A 17,293-nucleotide genomic window follows, 5' to 3' on the forward strand; every position below is an offset into this window, starting at 1 on the left:
GTGAGGAAAGCCATGTAAATCAATGGGACAAGTACGTCCAATTTTTTTTATCCCCATTTAGTGCCAATGGGACAAATAAGTCCCACTTTTTTTCGCTGAACTATTCATACAGTACTTATTGTGAAATTTGTCGAGAACCGTTTCTATGCACCTCATCTGCTCGTGCAATCAATCGTTTTTCATCAATTTTACAAAAAAGATATGCGCCCCATAAAGGGTTAAGGGGCGGAGTGGTGTCGAGTCACTGCGGAAATGCCAGGAAGGCGAGATTTCTTATCTAGCTTGGTTAGTGTTGGGCCGGAAACGTGAATTCTGCCACTGAAACGGCAGATGCGCCACGATCATATAGTTTTAAACTCCAGAAACCTTCAAAGTATTTCCTCGGGGTTTGTCGCGAGAGGAGTCATATTGTTATGGATTCATCCACGTATCACGCCCATCAATAGCCAAGCCAAATACAAAACCTCATCTTCCCGACATTCCTGCGTCCAACAGCACCGCTGGTTGGCAGTCTGGTAACTGTGGAGGGCCTATTTCCCAAGAGTCAGTGCGCAAAAGGGCCCTCGGCAGCGGCGTCAGAGGAGGATGGCTTGCAGAGGCTGAGCGCACTCCCTCCTAGTTTTTTTTACCTCCATGCCTGCGTCCCTCCGTGGTGGATGAAGTGCAGTGCCGCCTGCTGTCCCTCTAGGTGATAAACTCTATGGTGCCGAGTGCTGCCGTTTGTACGTCATTTCCGGTACTTGGCAATGGCCAGCCTATTGTTGAGTTGCGATTTGAAAAACGATGATTTTTCGAGCGATTCCTGAGGCATTCACTTCAATTACGAATGTCATCGCTTCGTTTCAGGACTCTCTTTTTACATATCACCAGACAGAAGTCTTTTTACGGGCGAAACACTTCTTCGCAGTTGGCCTTTAAGGGCGTAACACTAAGGAAGACACGCTTTCCCTTTACCCTTCGCTTTTTTTTTTTGAAAAGGGTGCTCTGAGCACACCAAACCGTTAATGCACCCATGCATCCGAGTGCAAAGGTGTTGCAGTTCCATGAGGTCCAATTGATGGTGTATAAGGGTGTACATATGTGCTCTTATGTACTTTATGAACTTTGCAGTTGTCCATCAAGCGTGCTTTGAATACAATGACCTATTCGAGCTTTCCATTAAAGGACAGCGGCAGGTTTAATGCGTGCAGCTGTGACTGATTTGCGCCTCATAATTTGAGAATTGACTGAATTATCTTAGCTCAACTGCTAAGCGTTGAGCTAAGATAATGCGGCCTCGCTCAAATGGAGTGTAAAAACGCGGATATTCGCGTCATTGACAATTACAAAGCGCGCGGTCATTGTTTGCTTCTGTAGAATCTGTACTGACCTCATTAACGTTGTATGACTAATTCAAATTATGCTTTGACCTGTTTGTGTTCCCCTAGCATAATTACATGACACACGCTAGCATCGTGTTGTGCGAACGGGTTTGCTGAAGGTTGGTCGCTTTATAGTTTTTTTTTCCTTTATCGAATATATTCCAAAAAACACTCTTAGCCTCATATGGCCATTACAAATGTAGCCCCACTGGGTGCAGGAATACCATGAAAAACACATCTGGGCATCAGCTGAAGTCCCCTCTGGATCTTGTAGAGGGAATTTGGGTTGATGATAATTGTTGAAGGATGCTTGACGTCTTGCAGATTCGAATTGCTCAATCACATTGCTAGAGGACACTTCTGGAGAGGTTAACTTTTAATAACAATAACACAAAGGAAGATACATGCAAGGAGAAAACATATTTACACTTGGCTTAGTTCTACGTGACGAAACCAGCCCTCGGTTCTGCCGAAACAGCTGGTTTTAAACCCTATGTCCCCGCCCTCGGTGGGGAGAATAACCAATCACGTAACTGTACGAACATCCACCCAATAAATTATTGGGGAAAGGAAAACATCACCAATAAAAAATTCGGAAAGGACAACACAACCAATCAATGATTGGGGAAAGAAGGTAACTCATCGCGACAAACACTGTACACTTTCTACCATCACGATTTTGGAGAATTATACTTTCCTGCTGCGAGCTTTGCGAACACTCTCACTTTCCCATGATGCAGATTATTTCAACGTCCGGTTGACCCAAGTTCAAGGAAAGTCACTTCAAACCATCTGTTCAGCATCGTCACTCCTCATGCCTGCAGCTAGCGTGGCAATATCCTGTTGACCGCGCTTCAAGCTATCAACGCACGCCGCTACAGACATGGGACAAAAGCCACGCACTGTGACGCGATCCGCCTCGCCGCAAGCACGTGCACAACAGGATGCGACCTAATGTATCCGTCCCTGGAGGGAGTTTGACCTTTCCCGTAATCCTCCGCTATCCGGCGCCCCCCCTTATACCGCTGGGTAGCGAGTGTGACTCACCCCCTTCTCTGCAGTTGTGCGGAGGGCACAAGAGAAAGAACGTAATGGGCATTTCACTAACGAGAACCGGATGCAGCAAACAATGTACAGCACCGCGAACTTCACTGCATCATAATTATAATGTTGGGGATACCGAAATTGTATTGCATAAATTGAGACAGGTCTTCGGCGCAGCTTTTCGTTCGAGTGTTCATCTGCCCTCTAAGTGCGCGCCACAATTATAACCATTGAAGTCTGTTTTTGAAGCAGTCGGAATTTGAGAAACTGTAAAGACAGGCTCAATAATTTCTGTAATCCTAATAAAAACGGCTCAGGAAAATAACACAAGAAGTAATCGATCAATTTTTAAAGCGGTAGCGTTAAGTAGCTCGTGTCGCAGAAAATCGGGCATCACTGTCGTTGTCCGTGAGCGAAAAATCCACGAAAAATACACATAGAATCAACCTGGGAGGCATGGGCCCGCTAGGTCACGTAACGTACCTTGTGGCGTCATCATTAACAACCGGCCCACCGGATTGTGAACAAACTGACCGCCGTCGCAGGTGGCAAACAGGTGGCAATTAAATTAATGATTGGTCGCGATCGAGGGGTTGCTCGAGAAGAGCAACCCCTCGAGAAGAGCAGCCTGGGTCGCACAAGCTCCTCCGGCGGCACCATATCTGCCATCGCAGGGCAGTGGCGCATTGCTTAACCGCTGCACCACTACGCCAGGAGTGGACTCCCAGGAATCAGTGAATACATGGGCATTGACTCTTTAAAGCTATCGTGGCATACCCTTAAGGCGGAGCTTAAGTGTTCCCTCCAATCCTTTTTTTTTTCCTTGCTGAATTACTGTTTTTAGCGCGGAGTTTTCCAATGAAATTTCCATTCGTAGCTGAAGGAACCGCACCTTGCCAACCAGTGGAGACAGGCTAAGTGAAACGAAAAAGCTTTCCAGTGCTATTCAGTGCACGGCTAAGCGCTCATCAAATTTGATGAGTGTGCTTGTAATTAGTCGAGAGTAAGTTAAAAAAATGTAATTAACACATTGGTTGTTCCAAGGCGCAAAATTTCGAAGAAACACGCAGCGATTTATATTGGCTGGGCGAATGCTCCTTGGGTACCTTGGGCGTGCCTCCCGCCTCGTACTGTTTCGTGGCCAGGCGGCTCGGCCGTGGCCGCCCTGCAGCCGCATAGCCACCACAGTATGGTGGCGCCCTCTGTTATTGTTGACAAAAAAGACTTCAGCGTTTCTGCCGGCCGATATCGGTCGAGCACTTTCGTACCTCCGACCATACCTCCATGCCTCCGACGCTTTCGCAGTTTTCGTAAGTCAGCTCCATGTTTTCAACATGGACTGTTTTCCATTCGTTCGTGGCATATTTCAACGAATTCTTGAACTTTTTTGGTCTCTAGCATATGGTTAAATAGTAAGCACTAACTTAAATGTTCACTTGTGATTTTTTTTTTATATATTCTGCCCCTCGCGTGAATCCGCGTCGAATCCCGCGAATTTCGAGTTGACACCAAACGGATTTCACCTGTGGAAATAAAGTTCATTCAGCCATTTATCACCTGTTTCCTCAGCTCTCAATGGAGCTAGAGCAGTGCTTTTAAGTTGAAATTGATTTCGTTGCTGCGCTCTGGCGCTCAGACGCTGCCTGTGAGCAACAGTGCCGTCATGACGGGTTTCCAGGAGCAAGTAGCTCCTACAGTTTTCATGTAGTCCCAGATCACCCCACAAGAAAGGAGATGTCAGGGACTTGAACAATTACAGACTGATAAGCTTACTGTCCGACGCTTACGAGGTATTCACTACGTAATCGCCATTAGAATTACAGCAACCTTAGACTTTAGTAAACCAAAGGACCAGGATGGCTTTCGGAAAGGGTACTCGATAATCGACCACATTTACATCATCATCGAAGTGGTAGGAAAGCGCGGAAAATGTAATCACCCCCTGCATGTAGCCTTCATAAATTACGACATTTGATTCGGTCGAGACATCAGCAGTCATGCCAGCTGGCATTGGTGTAGGGGTGTAGAAGAGGCATACCTAAAGGTGGTGAAAAGTATCTGTCGAGGTTGCATTGCGGCCATATACTCCGCAGGGGAAGGGATAAAATTAATCAGGAAGGGTGTCAAGCAGGGAGACACGGTGTCTCTTCAACTGTGTACCGCGAGTTTACAGACGGTATTGGTAGAAATGGATTGGGAAGAGTTGGGACAAATGTAAATCGAGGATATTTCAGTGCTTGATTTGCTGATGACATTGCCAACTTAGTAACTCGGGGGAAGAATTGCAAAGAATGACTGAGCACCTAGGCAGGCAAAGCAGAACGGTGGGCCTAAAAATTAATACGAGGAAAACGATGGTAATGCTCAGCTCCACCGTTGGGGAAGGGAACAGCAGTTTACAATATAAGCAGCGAAGCGTTGGAAATGGTCAGTAAATACAACTTAGGGCAGGTGGTGACTGCAGATCCGGAACACGAGTGTGAAACAGCCAAGAGAACAATGATGGGGTGGAGCGCATTCGGCGGGCACTCTGAGGTCGTGAATAGCAGCTTACCAGTACCTCTAAGAGGAAAGCATATGATAATTATATTGAATTAGAAATGTTATAGCGCAAACAAAGACACGGACAAAAGAGAGGAAACACACACACAAGCGCTGATGTGTGATGTGTGTGTTTTAGCGCTTGTGTGTGTGTTTCCTCTCTTTTGTCCGTGTCTTTGTTTGCGCTATAACATTTCTAATTCAAGATGAACTACCAACTCGCCCAACAGGAAGTTTTAATGATAATTATACCTCGCCTGTACTCATCTATCTTGCAGAAACTTGGAGGCTAACAGAAAGGCTTGAAATTAAATTGAGAACAGCGGTAATTGAGGTCAGTCGGTCGAAATTAACCCAGGGTTGCAATTAAAAATTTCATTTTCAGAATTTCGCTCTTTGATACGAAAAAAAAAATAATCCGGAGCAAAGCCTTACCTCATGTTCTGCTCCTCTGCGTTTTTCCGTAATCGCCGCTTCGATGCTTGGCACCATGTCGACGTTGTCGTAGAGAGGTTCTTGCCACACCGCATGTTTTCGATCGCTGATAACGATGCAACGATACAGATCGCCTTCAAAAGGTTCTTGCGGTATAGTGATTCCACTATAGGTGGCCCCTTTGCACTGCACACATTTTGCCAGTTTGATAAAGTGGGTGTGAGGGCCCCTTCGAAAGAAGGGGTTGGGAGAGCTGTCGTACTCGGGGATCGACAGTCGTGAAGTGGTGCGACGGTTTCCGGCAGCGCGCCAATTTTAGAAAGGGGAAGGAAAGGCAAGCAGTTGCTGAAGGGCCAACACGGCTCCACAACCCACCGGTGCAAGAAGATGGGTGCACCAAACTGTCTTTTTTTTTCTTTTATGCTATAGCGAATGTGTTTGCTCGCACGGGTACATGCGGAAAAGCGCATAGATGTGAAGGAAAAGGAAAAAAAAAAATTGTGCCTCACAGGGTAGTCGAAGGTTGCTGATTAATAAACGTTTTACTAGGGTTATAGTTTGCCAAGAAATAAACAGGAGCTCATCTATCTCATAACGAACATGGCGAGTAAAGCTCGCAAGCAATGCGCGTCGCAAACAGCACATCTCGACGTGAAACTGCGAATGAATATTAATGCGAAAGCATAGATGGCTCATCGGCACGAAAACCCGGCGTCGCCCAAAAAAACTGCAGGCGGTATAGCATTTCCTTTCGTTACCTGCGCACAGGTGGAAGTTGATAAAGACGACGACGTGCAATGCACAGCGCGAGAGTGAGCTGCAGAATTATGATAGAATTGAAATAGAATTGCAATGCTTTGGCATTACTCGCCCGTAAGTTCCTTATGTGCCCCGGTAATTTTGTAACTCTGTGAGCTTGTTGAGACGGAGCTTGAATTCACTTCTGCATGGATGTACAGTACTGCAATGTAAGGAGGTATAAAAGAAAGAAAATGAAGCAACTAGGCGCTGTTCCTTTTGCACAGTGCTGTGATTGTTCTGTAGCAGGAATAATGTGTATAGCTGTGGCATTTTGATTTTCCCCCCCATCATTTATTTTCTTGTTTAACATTCTAAGTACCTATCAGTTGCCGCCTGTGGCCAATCCCCCGCAGTGGGTACGCGCCATTATTTAGAGGACAACAACAACAACAACACGAGGCGTGATCGGCTGCGGCGGTAACATAGTGCTCTCGTGCAGTGGCCAGCAAAGCTGGTTTGTTCGCGCCGCCGCGGGTTCGAAACATTGTCGCGGCAATATTTATTTTATTTCTCCAGGTTGGCCAAGGTCACCCTCATTCAAACTCTAGTTTATTTCCCGCCATTTCCCGCACCGCGTGTCTATAGCTTCAGAGGCTTCACCACACGCCGGCATTTTCCAGGTTAGGAGGCCAATAGTGCTTTCGCACTAAAAGCGCCGTTACGACTTGTGATTGGTCGAAACGATGTTAAGTCGTCAAAGGCGGGAAAATACAGCATGTATTAATAGTCAGTATACTAGTACCGACAACTGATCCAATTACAAAGGAATAGAATAAAATTAAAATAGAATTTGAATATAATTATGATAGAATTGGAATAGAATTGCAATGCTTTGGCATTACTCGCCCGTAAGTTCCTTATGTGCCCCGGTAATTTTGTAACTCTGTGAGCTTGTTGAGACGGAGCTTGAATTCACTTCTGCATGGATGTACAGTACTGCAATGTAAGAAGGTATAAAAGAAAGAAAATGAAGCAACTAGGCGCTGTTCCTTTTGCACAGTGCTGCGATTGTCCTGTAGCAGGAATAATGTGTATAGCTGTAAAAAGCCACTGGCAGTTCTTCGCGAATGACGGTTTGGGTATCGAGGCTGAATACACAGGAGAATACCGGGCGATTTCTGCTTACTGCACCATAACGGTCGTCGTGTGCAGTCCCGTAGTTAGGCTATGTCAGGAAAAGACCGCCGTTCCCTCAATGGGCCTGGTGAAAAATTCTGCCTGCGAGTTTTCCCACATATCTGATTTTACCCAGCCAGCATGGCTTACCTCGCTATTCGAACGAATACAACGCGAGGGCGCATTGCCTTCCTGCCCTCTCGAATTATTATACCATGTACTCTTATCATAGGCGTCTGCAGCGTGCGACACTCGCAATATCGAGCGCCTGCTCTGGTATCGAAGGAGATGCTGGCCAATGGAAAAGGAGGCAAAAGAATGTATTGCGAGAGGAATCCTCGCTAAATTCGGCCCAGGACATCGCCTCAGGTGAGCAGCAGACAAGATTAGATTAATGAACGACACTCGTTGGAAGTGATAGGGTGTGCTCTATTGTGAACCTTTATACACAGTTTTGGGTTAAGCACTTGATATAGGCTCATTACTTCGAGCACTTGCAGCTGTGCGCAGGCTTTTGCGGAGCGTTGGGCGGTGCACTGCGGAACAAATAAAGTGAAATTATAGCGGAGCTGCCTGTGCTAAATTTGTAAGGTGCTGGCGCATGTGTCGCTGGTATGTCTATGCGGCTGCACTCAAGCGCAGCCATTGCCTATGAAATCCTAGTACCTTCTTTGAACATTGTGCTCATTGCTCCATAGGGCACCGCTTATGTGCTGTTGCGTGCTTGTGGTTTTACTTTCAGAGACATGCCCTCAAGCAACGGTATACGAGTAGCCACGGTTCACACCAATGGGACGCCCATCCATTACGACCCATAGCACGGTGGCCCCCAGTGAAACCTTTTGGTGCGAAATTCTTCTCTTTTCTGGCGGGAAGTCGAAGACTAACGGTGAAATCGCAAGCGAGAAATGCTTGATTAACGCCGATGCCACTGAATGCGTCGCGGTTTGTATATAGCAAAAACCATCGCGCTTCGGCAAGAGCGCCCCTAGCTTCACGAGAGGAACACTATTTCAAACTACTACTAGTTCGAACCCGATGTTCTGTGATGGACCAAAACTAAAGCGGGCATCCAGCGTTGCTACAAGTGCGCCTGGAGCGGCCTGACAGCCCCAGGACGCATAGAATGTTGTGCTACTGAGCACAGGGCTCTGGTGTCAGACTCTCTGAGTGCTTCTTTCTCTGCTCCCCCCCCCCCCCCCCCCCCCCCCCCCCCCCCCCCGCCGTGCACAACCATCGACTTTCAGTGCACTATATAATACACGACGTCGGCGCCGGATTCCAGCGTGTCTGTTCTTATCATTTAATGCACTCCGTGCCCTTTATTGCATGCTGCCACGGCAGCTGGTGCGAATGCTCCGGCTACAGCCGCAGTCTGACGCGACGCACTGGCGCCTCGACCGAGTGGCGGCAAAACATATGCGGCACCGAGCAGTTTGTAACGTTAATTAGAAGTCTCACACTTGCCATCGAGAAAACGGGCCGACCTCGCGTATATTTATGATGGGCTGTAATTACATGGCTATGCCTTTAGGAGCTTCATTAGAAAACTCGAGCTGTGCTACTTCTTTACCGTTCCTAGCGTTCCCTGTTGAAATTAATCGCCGGAATCAGACCAGCAGTTTCCACTGGGTAGGACCAATGCCGCGAGTTCATGTCAGACCACACATGTTTTCGGCATCTTTATTTAAGAAATCGCGTTGTGTGCATCAGTAGTGTTTTTCTCGCCCGACCCGACAAAGAAACAAAGAAGATTAAGCTGTTTGACCTCGAGCGAACATCAATAAGCGAAGTAGCAGTTTCAGGTCTGATCACACCTAAACTTTAGGCTAGACCTCGTGTGATCACACCTAAAGTTGTTGTTGTTAGCCTTTGAAAAGATGGCACATACCCACGCTGGGGGATCGGTCAAGAATCAGGAGGCAGATGTTGCTATTCACTAGTACATACTAAAGGTGCTAGACCGCGTGCGTACTTTGTTTCCTCGTTTTTCTTTTTGTGTCTCTTCTGTTATGAGTCTTAACGAAAGACGTGCCCGGGCAGCTGTCCTAGACTTCCGACAGGCCTTGTCGCCTTGTCTTACGCTCGTCGCACGGTCTGCTCTTCGCCTCCTTCTGTACAATGCAACTGACCCGCATATTCTGCCGAATTTTTAACTCCCGCAGGGCCTTCGCTTTTTGGAGTATGTTTCGAAGGTTCCACATTGCGCAAGAAAAAAAAAATGATACTTTCCACGTTCCATATCGTTGTACTGCGCGCCCTCGTCCATCTCTAACTGACTGCATCTGTCGGCACATATTGCGGCTATAGTGACAGAGTGTGCAACGCATGTACCAAAGGTTGTTGAGTGCGCGGTGGGCGCGGCAGCGATTGTGGTTCAGCGGAAACAGCTGCGCGTGAAATGCAGAGCCTATCGTCAGCGCGCTCATGCACCTATTTCGCTAGCGAGGAGAAGGGCGGTCGCAGCGAGGGAGAGAGGTGCCACCCCGGCCTCTTTCCTTTGACGCTCTACATGGGAGCAGCGACAGGCTCTGCGCGCACGTCGGAGATCCAGGTGTTGAGCTGTAATCGCAGCACAAGGTTCAATATCCGTGAACTTTGCAGGTTTATGCTTGCAGCGGTTCCTTAAAATTCTCGAGGAAAGAAAGAGAGAGAGAAAGGCTGCATTGCACCGCTTTGCCGCTTTGCTGGAGAGCTCGAGAAAATCAGTATGGTACTATCGCGATGGTTAAAATGAACATGTGACTTAAAATAAACGTTCTCGCAACCATATTTCACAACCTTACCGGTTACGTGCTTTATCCACGAAAGTGTAATGGGTTCTCTCAAAACCGGCTGTGAGGACTTTTACACGGGCTACAAGTTATTTTTTTTTACGTTCTGAGTCTAAAACTTAAGTCGCAGTAATTGAGGGTCTCATAAAGCAGCCGCCGTTAAGAATATAGTGCGCAAAACGCTAGGTGTTGAGGAAGTTCCAATACAAAATTTACGTACACGTTACAACCCCCTATTTTTAAAGCTACAAAACCGTGAAAGCCGGTTTTTATAAACGATAAAAAGTAAATACTTTAAAATTTCATGAAATGTAACTTGAGGCGTTTTCCCTAGTGAAACATGAGCTGTACAGATAATCGGTTCTTGCAGACAGGATAAAACAGTTTATGGTTTGGTTTATGGGGTTTAACGTCCCAAAGCGACTCAGGCTACGAGAGACGCCGTAGTGGAGGGCTCCGGAAATTTCGACCACCTGGGGTTCTTTAACGTGCACTGACATTGCACAGTACACGGGCCTCTAGAATTTCTCCTCCAAAGAAATTCAACCGCCGCGGCCTAATAAAACAAAAAAAAAACAGTTTATGGTCATAATATATATGCTGCATGCAGTTTGCTTACCCCAGGGAGGAAGGCCCTCGTCAGGCACCACGCCTTTTGGCCTCCATCCTGAAGTGTATGAGACACACTTCGAATAAATACTTTTCAAACTTTTCAAACTAGTTCACATGCAGATAAGTCAAAGGTAGATGAATAAAAATAAGCTCCCCCAGTAAGTGCACAAACGTGGTTCCTCGCTTCTCGCTAAGTGCTGAAGCAGAGCAACTTCATAATACCCGTTTCTGTGTTAACAGCTTGCCCATTCTGGTATGCAAATCTTCATGAGGTGTGGTTTATTATTTTAGGCGCGGTATTATTATTTATTATTTAGGCGTATTATTTAGGGTTTTTATTAGGGTTTATTATTGACTTACGAATCCTAGCGCCTCTGCCATCGAGCCTGGATTCCTTCTATAAAATACCTATAAAATACTCAAAAAAGGCGTAAGCTGTATACTCACCGCATTTTTTTATTTTTTTTTGCACTGGAACGTCTTACCTCACCGGCTTTTTCATGGCTGGAGGCAACTACGTACCTGAACACTGAACATCCAGTAGAGTCGTACGCCATGGTTTTGTTAACTGGCGTAAGAAGCAATTTTCGACGACATTGTACCGGAATGTACAGAGGGCAAAACGCATGTCTAGAACACGCTCTGAGCGTGTTTCGGGCGTAACACGCGATAACTAGCGATAAGATTTGGTTAAAAATGGTCCGGATGAAAACATGTGCAGTTAAACTCGTAGAATTTCATCGTTATTTTTTGCCTTCTTGGTCGCAGCGGCTTTGGGAGCTCCGGAACACAAAGTTTGGTTGTTCTAGGCATGTGTTTTGCCCTCTGTACATACCTAATTCACCCGAGATGTTCTGCAATTTTTAAAAATAGGCTTTTTGAGTTAGAAAAACGCTTTTTTCAGCATAATACACTGTCAGTGGTATAGCGCATCAGAGTACAGCTAAGACGTGCTAACTAGTAGGTGGGTTAACTAATAGTGAATTGTTAACTTTTTAACTATTACTGTTAAGCTTCTTAATTATTGAGAGCGTGTCAGTGAATTTCGCGGTGCTGTACATTGTTTGCCACATCCGGTTCGTGTTAGTGGAATGCCCATTACGTTCTTTCTCTTGTGCCCTCCGCACAACTGCAAAGAAGGGGGTGAGTCACACTCGCTACCCAGCGGGATAAGGGGGCGCCGGATAGCGGACGATTACGGGAAAGGTCAAACTCCCCCCAGGGACGAATTCATTAGGTCGCATCCTGTTGTGTAAGTGCTTGCGGCGAGGCGGATCCGCGTCACAGTGCGTGGCTTTTGTCCCATGTCTGCAGCGGCGTGCGTTGACAGCCTGAAGCGCGGTCAACAGGATATTGCCACGCTAGCTGCAGGCATGAGGAGCGACGATGCTGAACAGATGGATTGAAGTGACTTTCCTTGAACTTGGGTCAACCGGACGTTGAAATAATCTGCATCATGGGAAAGTGAGAGTGTTCGCGAAGCTCGCAGCAGGAAAGCATAACTCTCTAAAGTCGTGATGGTAGAAAGTGTACATATGTGTACAGTGCTTGTCGCGATGAGTTACCTTCTTGCCCCAATCATTGATTGGTTGTGTGGTCCTTTCCGCATTGTTGATTAGTGATGCTTTCCTTTCCCCAATAATTTATTGGATGGATATTTGTGCAGTTACTTGTTTGGTTATTCTCCCCACCGAGGGCGGGGACATAGGGTTTAAAACCAGCTGTTTCGGCAGGACCGAGGGCTGATTTCGTCACGTAGAACAACGAGTCAGCCAAGTGTAAATATGTTTTCTCCTTGCTTGCATCTTCCTTTGTGTTATTAATTGTTATTAAAAGTTAACCTCTCCAGAAGTGTCCTCTAGCAATGTGATTGAGCGATTCGAATCTGCAAGACGTCAAGCATCCTTCAGCAATCAACATCAACAACATTTTCCTCTACAAGAATAGAGGGAACTTCAACTGTGTCATCACCTGACCACGCCCTCTGCAGTACAAAGGCCTCTCCCATGTCTCTCCAATTAACTCACCCTGTCTTATGCCAGCTACGGCTACCCTATCCCCGCAAACTTTTTAATCTCACTCACCCACCTAACCTTCTGCCGCCCCCTGCTACGCTTCCCTTCCTTTGGAATCCACTCCGTTACCCCTGAAGGACCATCGCTTATCTTGCCTTCGCATTACATGCCCTGCCCAAGCCCATTTCTTCCTCTTGCTTTCACATAGGATATAATTAACCCGTGTTTGATCCCTGATCCACTCTGACCTCTTTCTGTCCCCTAACGTTGCACCTATCATTTTCCTTTCCATAGCTCGCTGCGCTGTCCTTAAGTTGAACCCTTTTCGGTACTCTCCCGTTTCTGCCCCATAGGTGAGTACAGGTAAGCTACAGCTCTTAGAAACTTTTCACTTTAGTGATACAGGTAAACTGCCATTCATGATCTGAGAGAACCTGCCAAGTGCGCTCCACCCCATTTTTATTCTTCTAGTTATTTCCCTCTCATGATCCGGATCAGTGGTCACTACCTGCCCTAAGTAGACGTATTCTCTTACAGCTTCCAGCACCTCGCTACCAACTGCAAACTGCTGTTCCCCTGCTAGACTGTTGAACATTACTTTGGTTTTCTGCATGTTAATTTTTAGCCCCACCGTTCTGCTCTGCCTGTCTTACTGATTGATCGGGCTTTGCAGTTCATCTCCTGAGTGACTTAGCTAGGCAATGTCATCAGCGAGTCGCAGATTACTAAGGTATTTTTCATTAACTCTTATCCCCAAGTGTACCCATTCCAGGCCTCTGAATACCTCTCGTAACTCCACCGTAAGTAATATCCATATCAGTTTTTAGAATTTTGAAAACCCAGCTACCCTCGCTCTGTGGCCCAACAAATTATACATACATGGCACCAAAATACATGTGCTTTCGAAAAGCTTGTAGGCAGAGAAGCCACTCCAGGGCACGTAATTCGTACAAATTGCCTGCAGTGGAGAGTCGCCTCCGTGAAATGTACATGGCTTTAAATAGAGTCGTGTTCAAACGCCCTTTCGGCCTTTCTAATGTGCTCTTCAGCGCTGATTTGTCAGCATAACATGTATTTACCTATAACATCCTCACTGAATGTTGAGTATGGAGATTCCGATAGTTCCATACGTTTTTCACTTTGGCTACGTGGAAATCATACGAACTGTACGGATAGCACATAAGGAAATGCCAATACACGGACTTCATATGACTTAATGTGCATGACGCGGAAATCATCCTAAAGCCTCTCGCACAGGAGTCGGAAACCATACGGAAAAGGTGCGGAAGCCATACGGATGTCTGCAAAGTTTCCACATCATTCCCATAATTACATGTTCGGTGCTCGTAAGGAATGTTTTTATTATTTTCTTGCTCTCAATGCTTGAAGGAAGCCTTTCCACTTTAAAAAGCTGAGCAGAAGCTCACGGTGCTACTGCCACCGTTAAAGCACTGCCTAAATAGAGCGACGTACGCAGGTTAACAGCTAATTCAGGTGAAACAGTAAATTGTGCGGCAACTTGAGCTAACCATGTGTAAAACAAAATGGATCGTTTGGCGCTTTGCACCGCCAGAATAGTTGGCGCGCAGGGACGCTGTGAAGGGAGAATGCAGTGAAATCAATTTTAAATAAATAAGGAGCTGCAAGGCCGCTGGTAGCCAACTGCATTTTGAACCATGTACTTCCAATCATTACCCGAGTGGCTGAACGATTGTGATGTTCCAGACTGTCCTCTGGGATTAACATACGAAACTCTATGAACAATGGCTCTTTGAGCACCTATTCTCAAAACAACTCTTCCGTACGAGAGTGTTGCTTGACTAGCTATGGCGCGCTAGTGAGTGCATATACTAGCTGCGTGGGTGATAGCGCTATCACGAGAGCCGACGAGAAAGGCGCCGACAAAAAAAAAAAAAAAGAAAGAGATTGAGAAAGCCGCACTTAGGCCAGAGAAGATCCACAAATCACTCCTTCTCGTTACCAGTTGTTCGAGCCTGAATTTAAACCAAGAGTGTCCACCACTCACGCACCTCTGCTGCTTGCTGCCTAGAGGATCTTCGTGAGCCCTCTTGTACGATACACAACTAACTTTCCCCAAACCTGGGATGTTTTTGGGTTCTGCTGGAGAAGCCCTTCGCTCGCGATTCAAAGTAGTCCTTGTTCATGAGCAAAAGTACAGATTTTGTGCGCTACGGTGGAAGAAACTGCATTATAGATGCTTTATTTATTCTCTGACAGCGAGAACTTTGGGGTTAATTTGCTTGTTTTCCGGACGCAGGATGCTTTCGCTGTCAGAAAAAGGGACAGTCGTGATCGTTTACAATCTCCTTTTCACTACCACTGAGTCGTTCTTATACGCGGTTTGGGACTGCTAAACACGTTTTTGATTGTGCATCTCGATGCCAAGGATAGCCATATTGAGTACGGACACCTGAGGTGTATATAAATTGTTCGAAATGTTTAGGGAATGATTCCGTTATGCAAACCACAGTATAAATTTAACGCAACTTACGGTTAGGCTCCTTCCAAGTACTCCCGTTGCATCCGGATGGTCATCTGTCGCTCAGATTACTTTCTGAGAGCCCCTAATCAAGGGCACTCACACTCTTAGGCTCTGCACTTGTAGAAACTTGTGTACTCCAGATGATGATATTGTTTCATTTTTTTAAATGTTCCACCCTGCCACCTACAACTTCACAAGATTTAGATACATGTGCGCTGTCTTTCTGTCAGTTTCTGTTCTTTCTATTTTATGCCCAAATCCTGCAACAGCCTCGACAGTGAGGCTAGCAGTAGGTAATAAGCAAAACAATATAAAAACGCCGTCCATGAAGTTGCCTTTTTACTCAGAGAATCACTGAGGGTCTCAAAGAGCGAAATCAGGCAAATGGGGCGAGCAAGTCATATTCTGAACTTCTCAAGTTCCAGCTCTTGAATAGCATTGTGGGTGACTTCATCACGGCGCTCCAAAGCGCCTTCCTGGTTCAAAATCCAGCCGTTTTGCGTGTGCTTCGGACGCTGCTTAGAAGCTTGTCTCCTTGTCAGGTCTTTCAGAATTTGCGCACGTAACTTCTAACTATAGCTGACCCCTTTGTAAGAACATGATTAGGCTCAGTTTCTCAAATATTGAAGAAGATCGAATCCGTGACCAGCCTGGGAGTTTACCTTTCGATTTTTTTTGGGGTGGGAAAGGGAGAATGTTCGCATGTTTACGCTAAATGCATTGCTGCTTTGTTTGGGTAGAAATGATGAAACCAGGTCTACGTGTCTAGAAAGTCCAATTTAGGGGTCGGGCGACTTTACACTGTCGGATCATGGCCACTTGGTTTGGTTTATTGGGGTTTAATGTCCCAAAGCAACTGAGGATATATGAGGGACGCCGTAGTGAAGGGCTTCGGAAATTTCGACCACCTGGGGTTCTTTAACGTGCACTAACATCGCACAGTACACGGGCCTCTAGAATTTGGCCTCCATCAAAATTCGGCCGCCGCGGCCGGGATCGAACCCGCGTCTTACGGGTCAGCAGCCGAGCGCCGTAACCACTGAGCCACCACGGCGGGGCCATGGCCACTTGATATTTCATGCTGTTGTGACTGAGATATGAGAAATACATTTTGCTGCCAGGTTTTGAACGCTTTCTCATACCACCAGTCGAATCGATGGAGACCTAAACTGCCTGCATTTGTTGCATAGTTGCATCCGCAACACAGATGCAATGATCCCTTTCAACTATCCAACTATCCGATGTAACTCTCCCTTTCAGATGAATTATATCCCTTTTAATCAGCGGATAGTTCGCGCCGCGCCTCGCGGACTACCCTATCCCTCATGAAAATTTCCCGCGCCACTCGGAGACTCTTGTACATTGATGGGGCGTCATCTTTTCTCTTGTTTCAAATCCATGTTGGGTATCACCCACACGACTTCGGCTGGCAACCTGCAATAAAAGCAGTGACTCAGTGCCCGAACATCATGACACATCTGAACAGTAGGACAGTAGCAATAGGACAGACACGCCGTCCTATTGCTGTACTGTACGAATGCATATTAAACCTATACTTTATTTGTTTCGATCCTGAGAAGACAGCTTTGAAACTTGTTGCATGGCCTAGTAAACGTCGGTTCAGTTTCGCTTTTCGCCAAAATCGTTTATTAATCTCCGCGCCCTATACTTATTCGCGGCTTGCATTATCGCTTCCTGTTGTAACAAAAGAACTATAGCGCAACCAAGACGTACACAAGAAAGAACCACACAGGACTAGCGCTAAGAGCTGTGCCAGCTTGCGTGGTGCCGAGAAAACAACACGCCAACAAACATGGCGTGCCGGTTGTTTTCTCGGCCCCACGCAAGCTGGCACAGCTCTGCGCGCGCATTGCGAGCAAGGACAAGAGTGGTTGCCGAATCAAACATGACAAGAAGTTCCCTAATTGCTGCGTCGGGGTGGTATACAAAATACCGCTGTCGTGCGGGAAGGCCTACGTGGGCCAAACAGGGAGATGCATCAAAGAAAGGGCAAGCGAGCATGCGCGGTCATTAAAAGACGTAGGTGGTGCACATCTTTCTCAGCACTGCGCGGAGTGTTATGAGTGTTCT

At 46.5% G+C, this 17,293-nt stretch overlaps 1 protein-coding gene across 1 annotated transcript in view; it reads right to left on the bottom strand.

Annotated features, from left to right (window-relative positions):
- Positions 1-15,524: 15,524 nt before the first annotated feature.
- The window catches only part of LOC149352481 (voltage-dependent calcium channel type A subunit alpha-1-like), a 501,434-nt gene continuing 499,665 nt past the window's right edge, over positions 15,525-17,293 (bottom strand). Inside the window, exon 46 of the mRNA XM_089581672.1 lies at positions 15,525-16,636. Within this exon, the coding sequence (XP_089437798.1) occupies positions 16,576-16,636 (61 nt within the window). The 3' untranslated portion in view covers positions 15,525-16,575. The remainder of the gene's footprint in view (positions 16,637-17,293) is intronic.

Source organism: Amblyomma mixtum, chromosome 3 (assembly GCF_055824585.1).
Source record: "Amblyomma mixtum isolate Tamu chromosome 3, ASM5582458v1, whole genome shotgun sequence".
In the NCBI taxonomy this organism is placed as follows: domain Eukaryota; kingdom Metazoa; phylum Arthropoda; class Arachnida; order Ixodida; family Ixodidae; genus Amblyomma; species Amblyomma mixtum.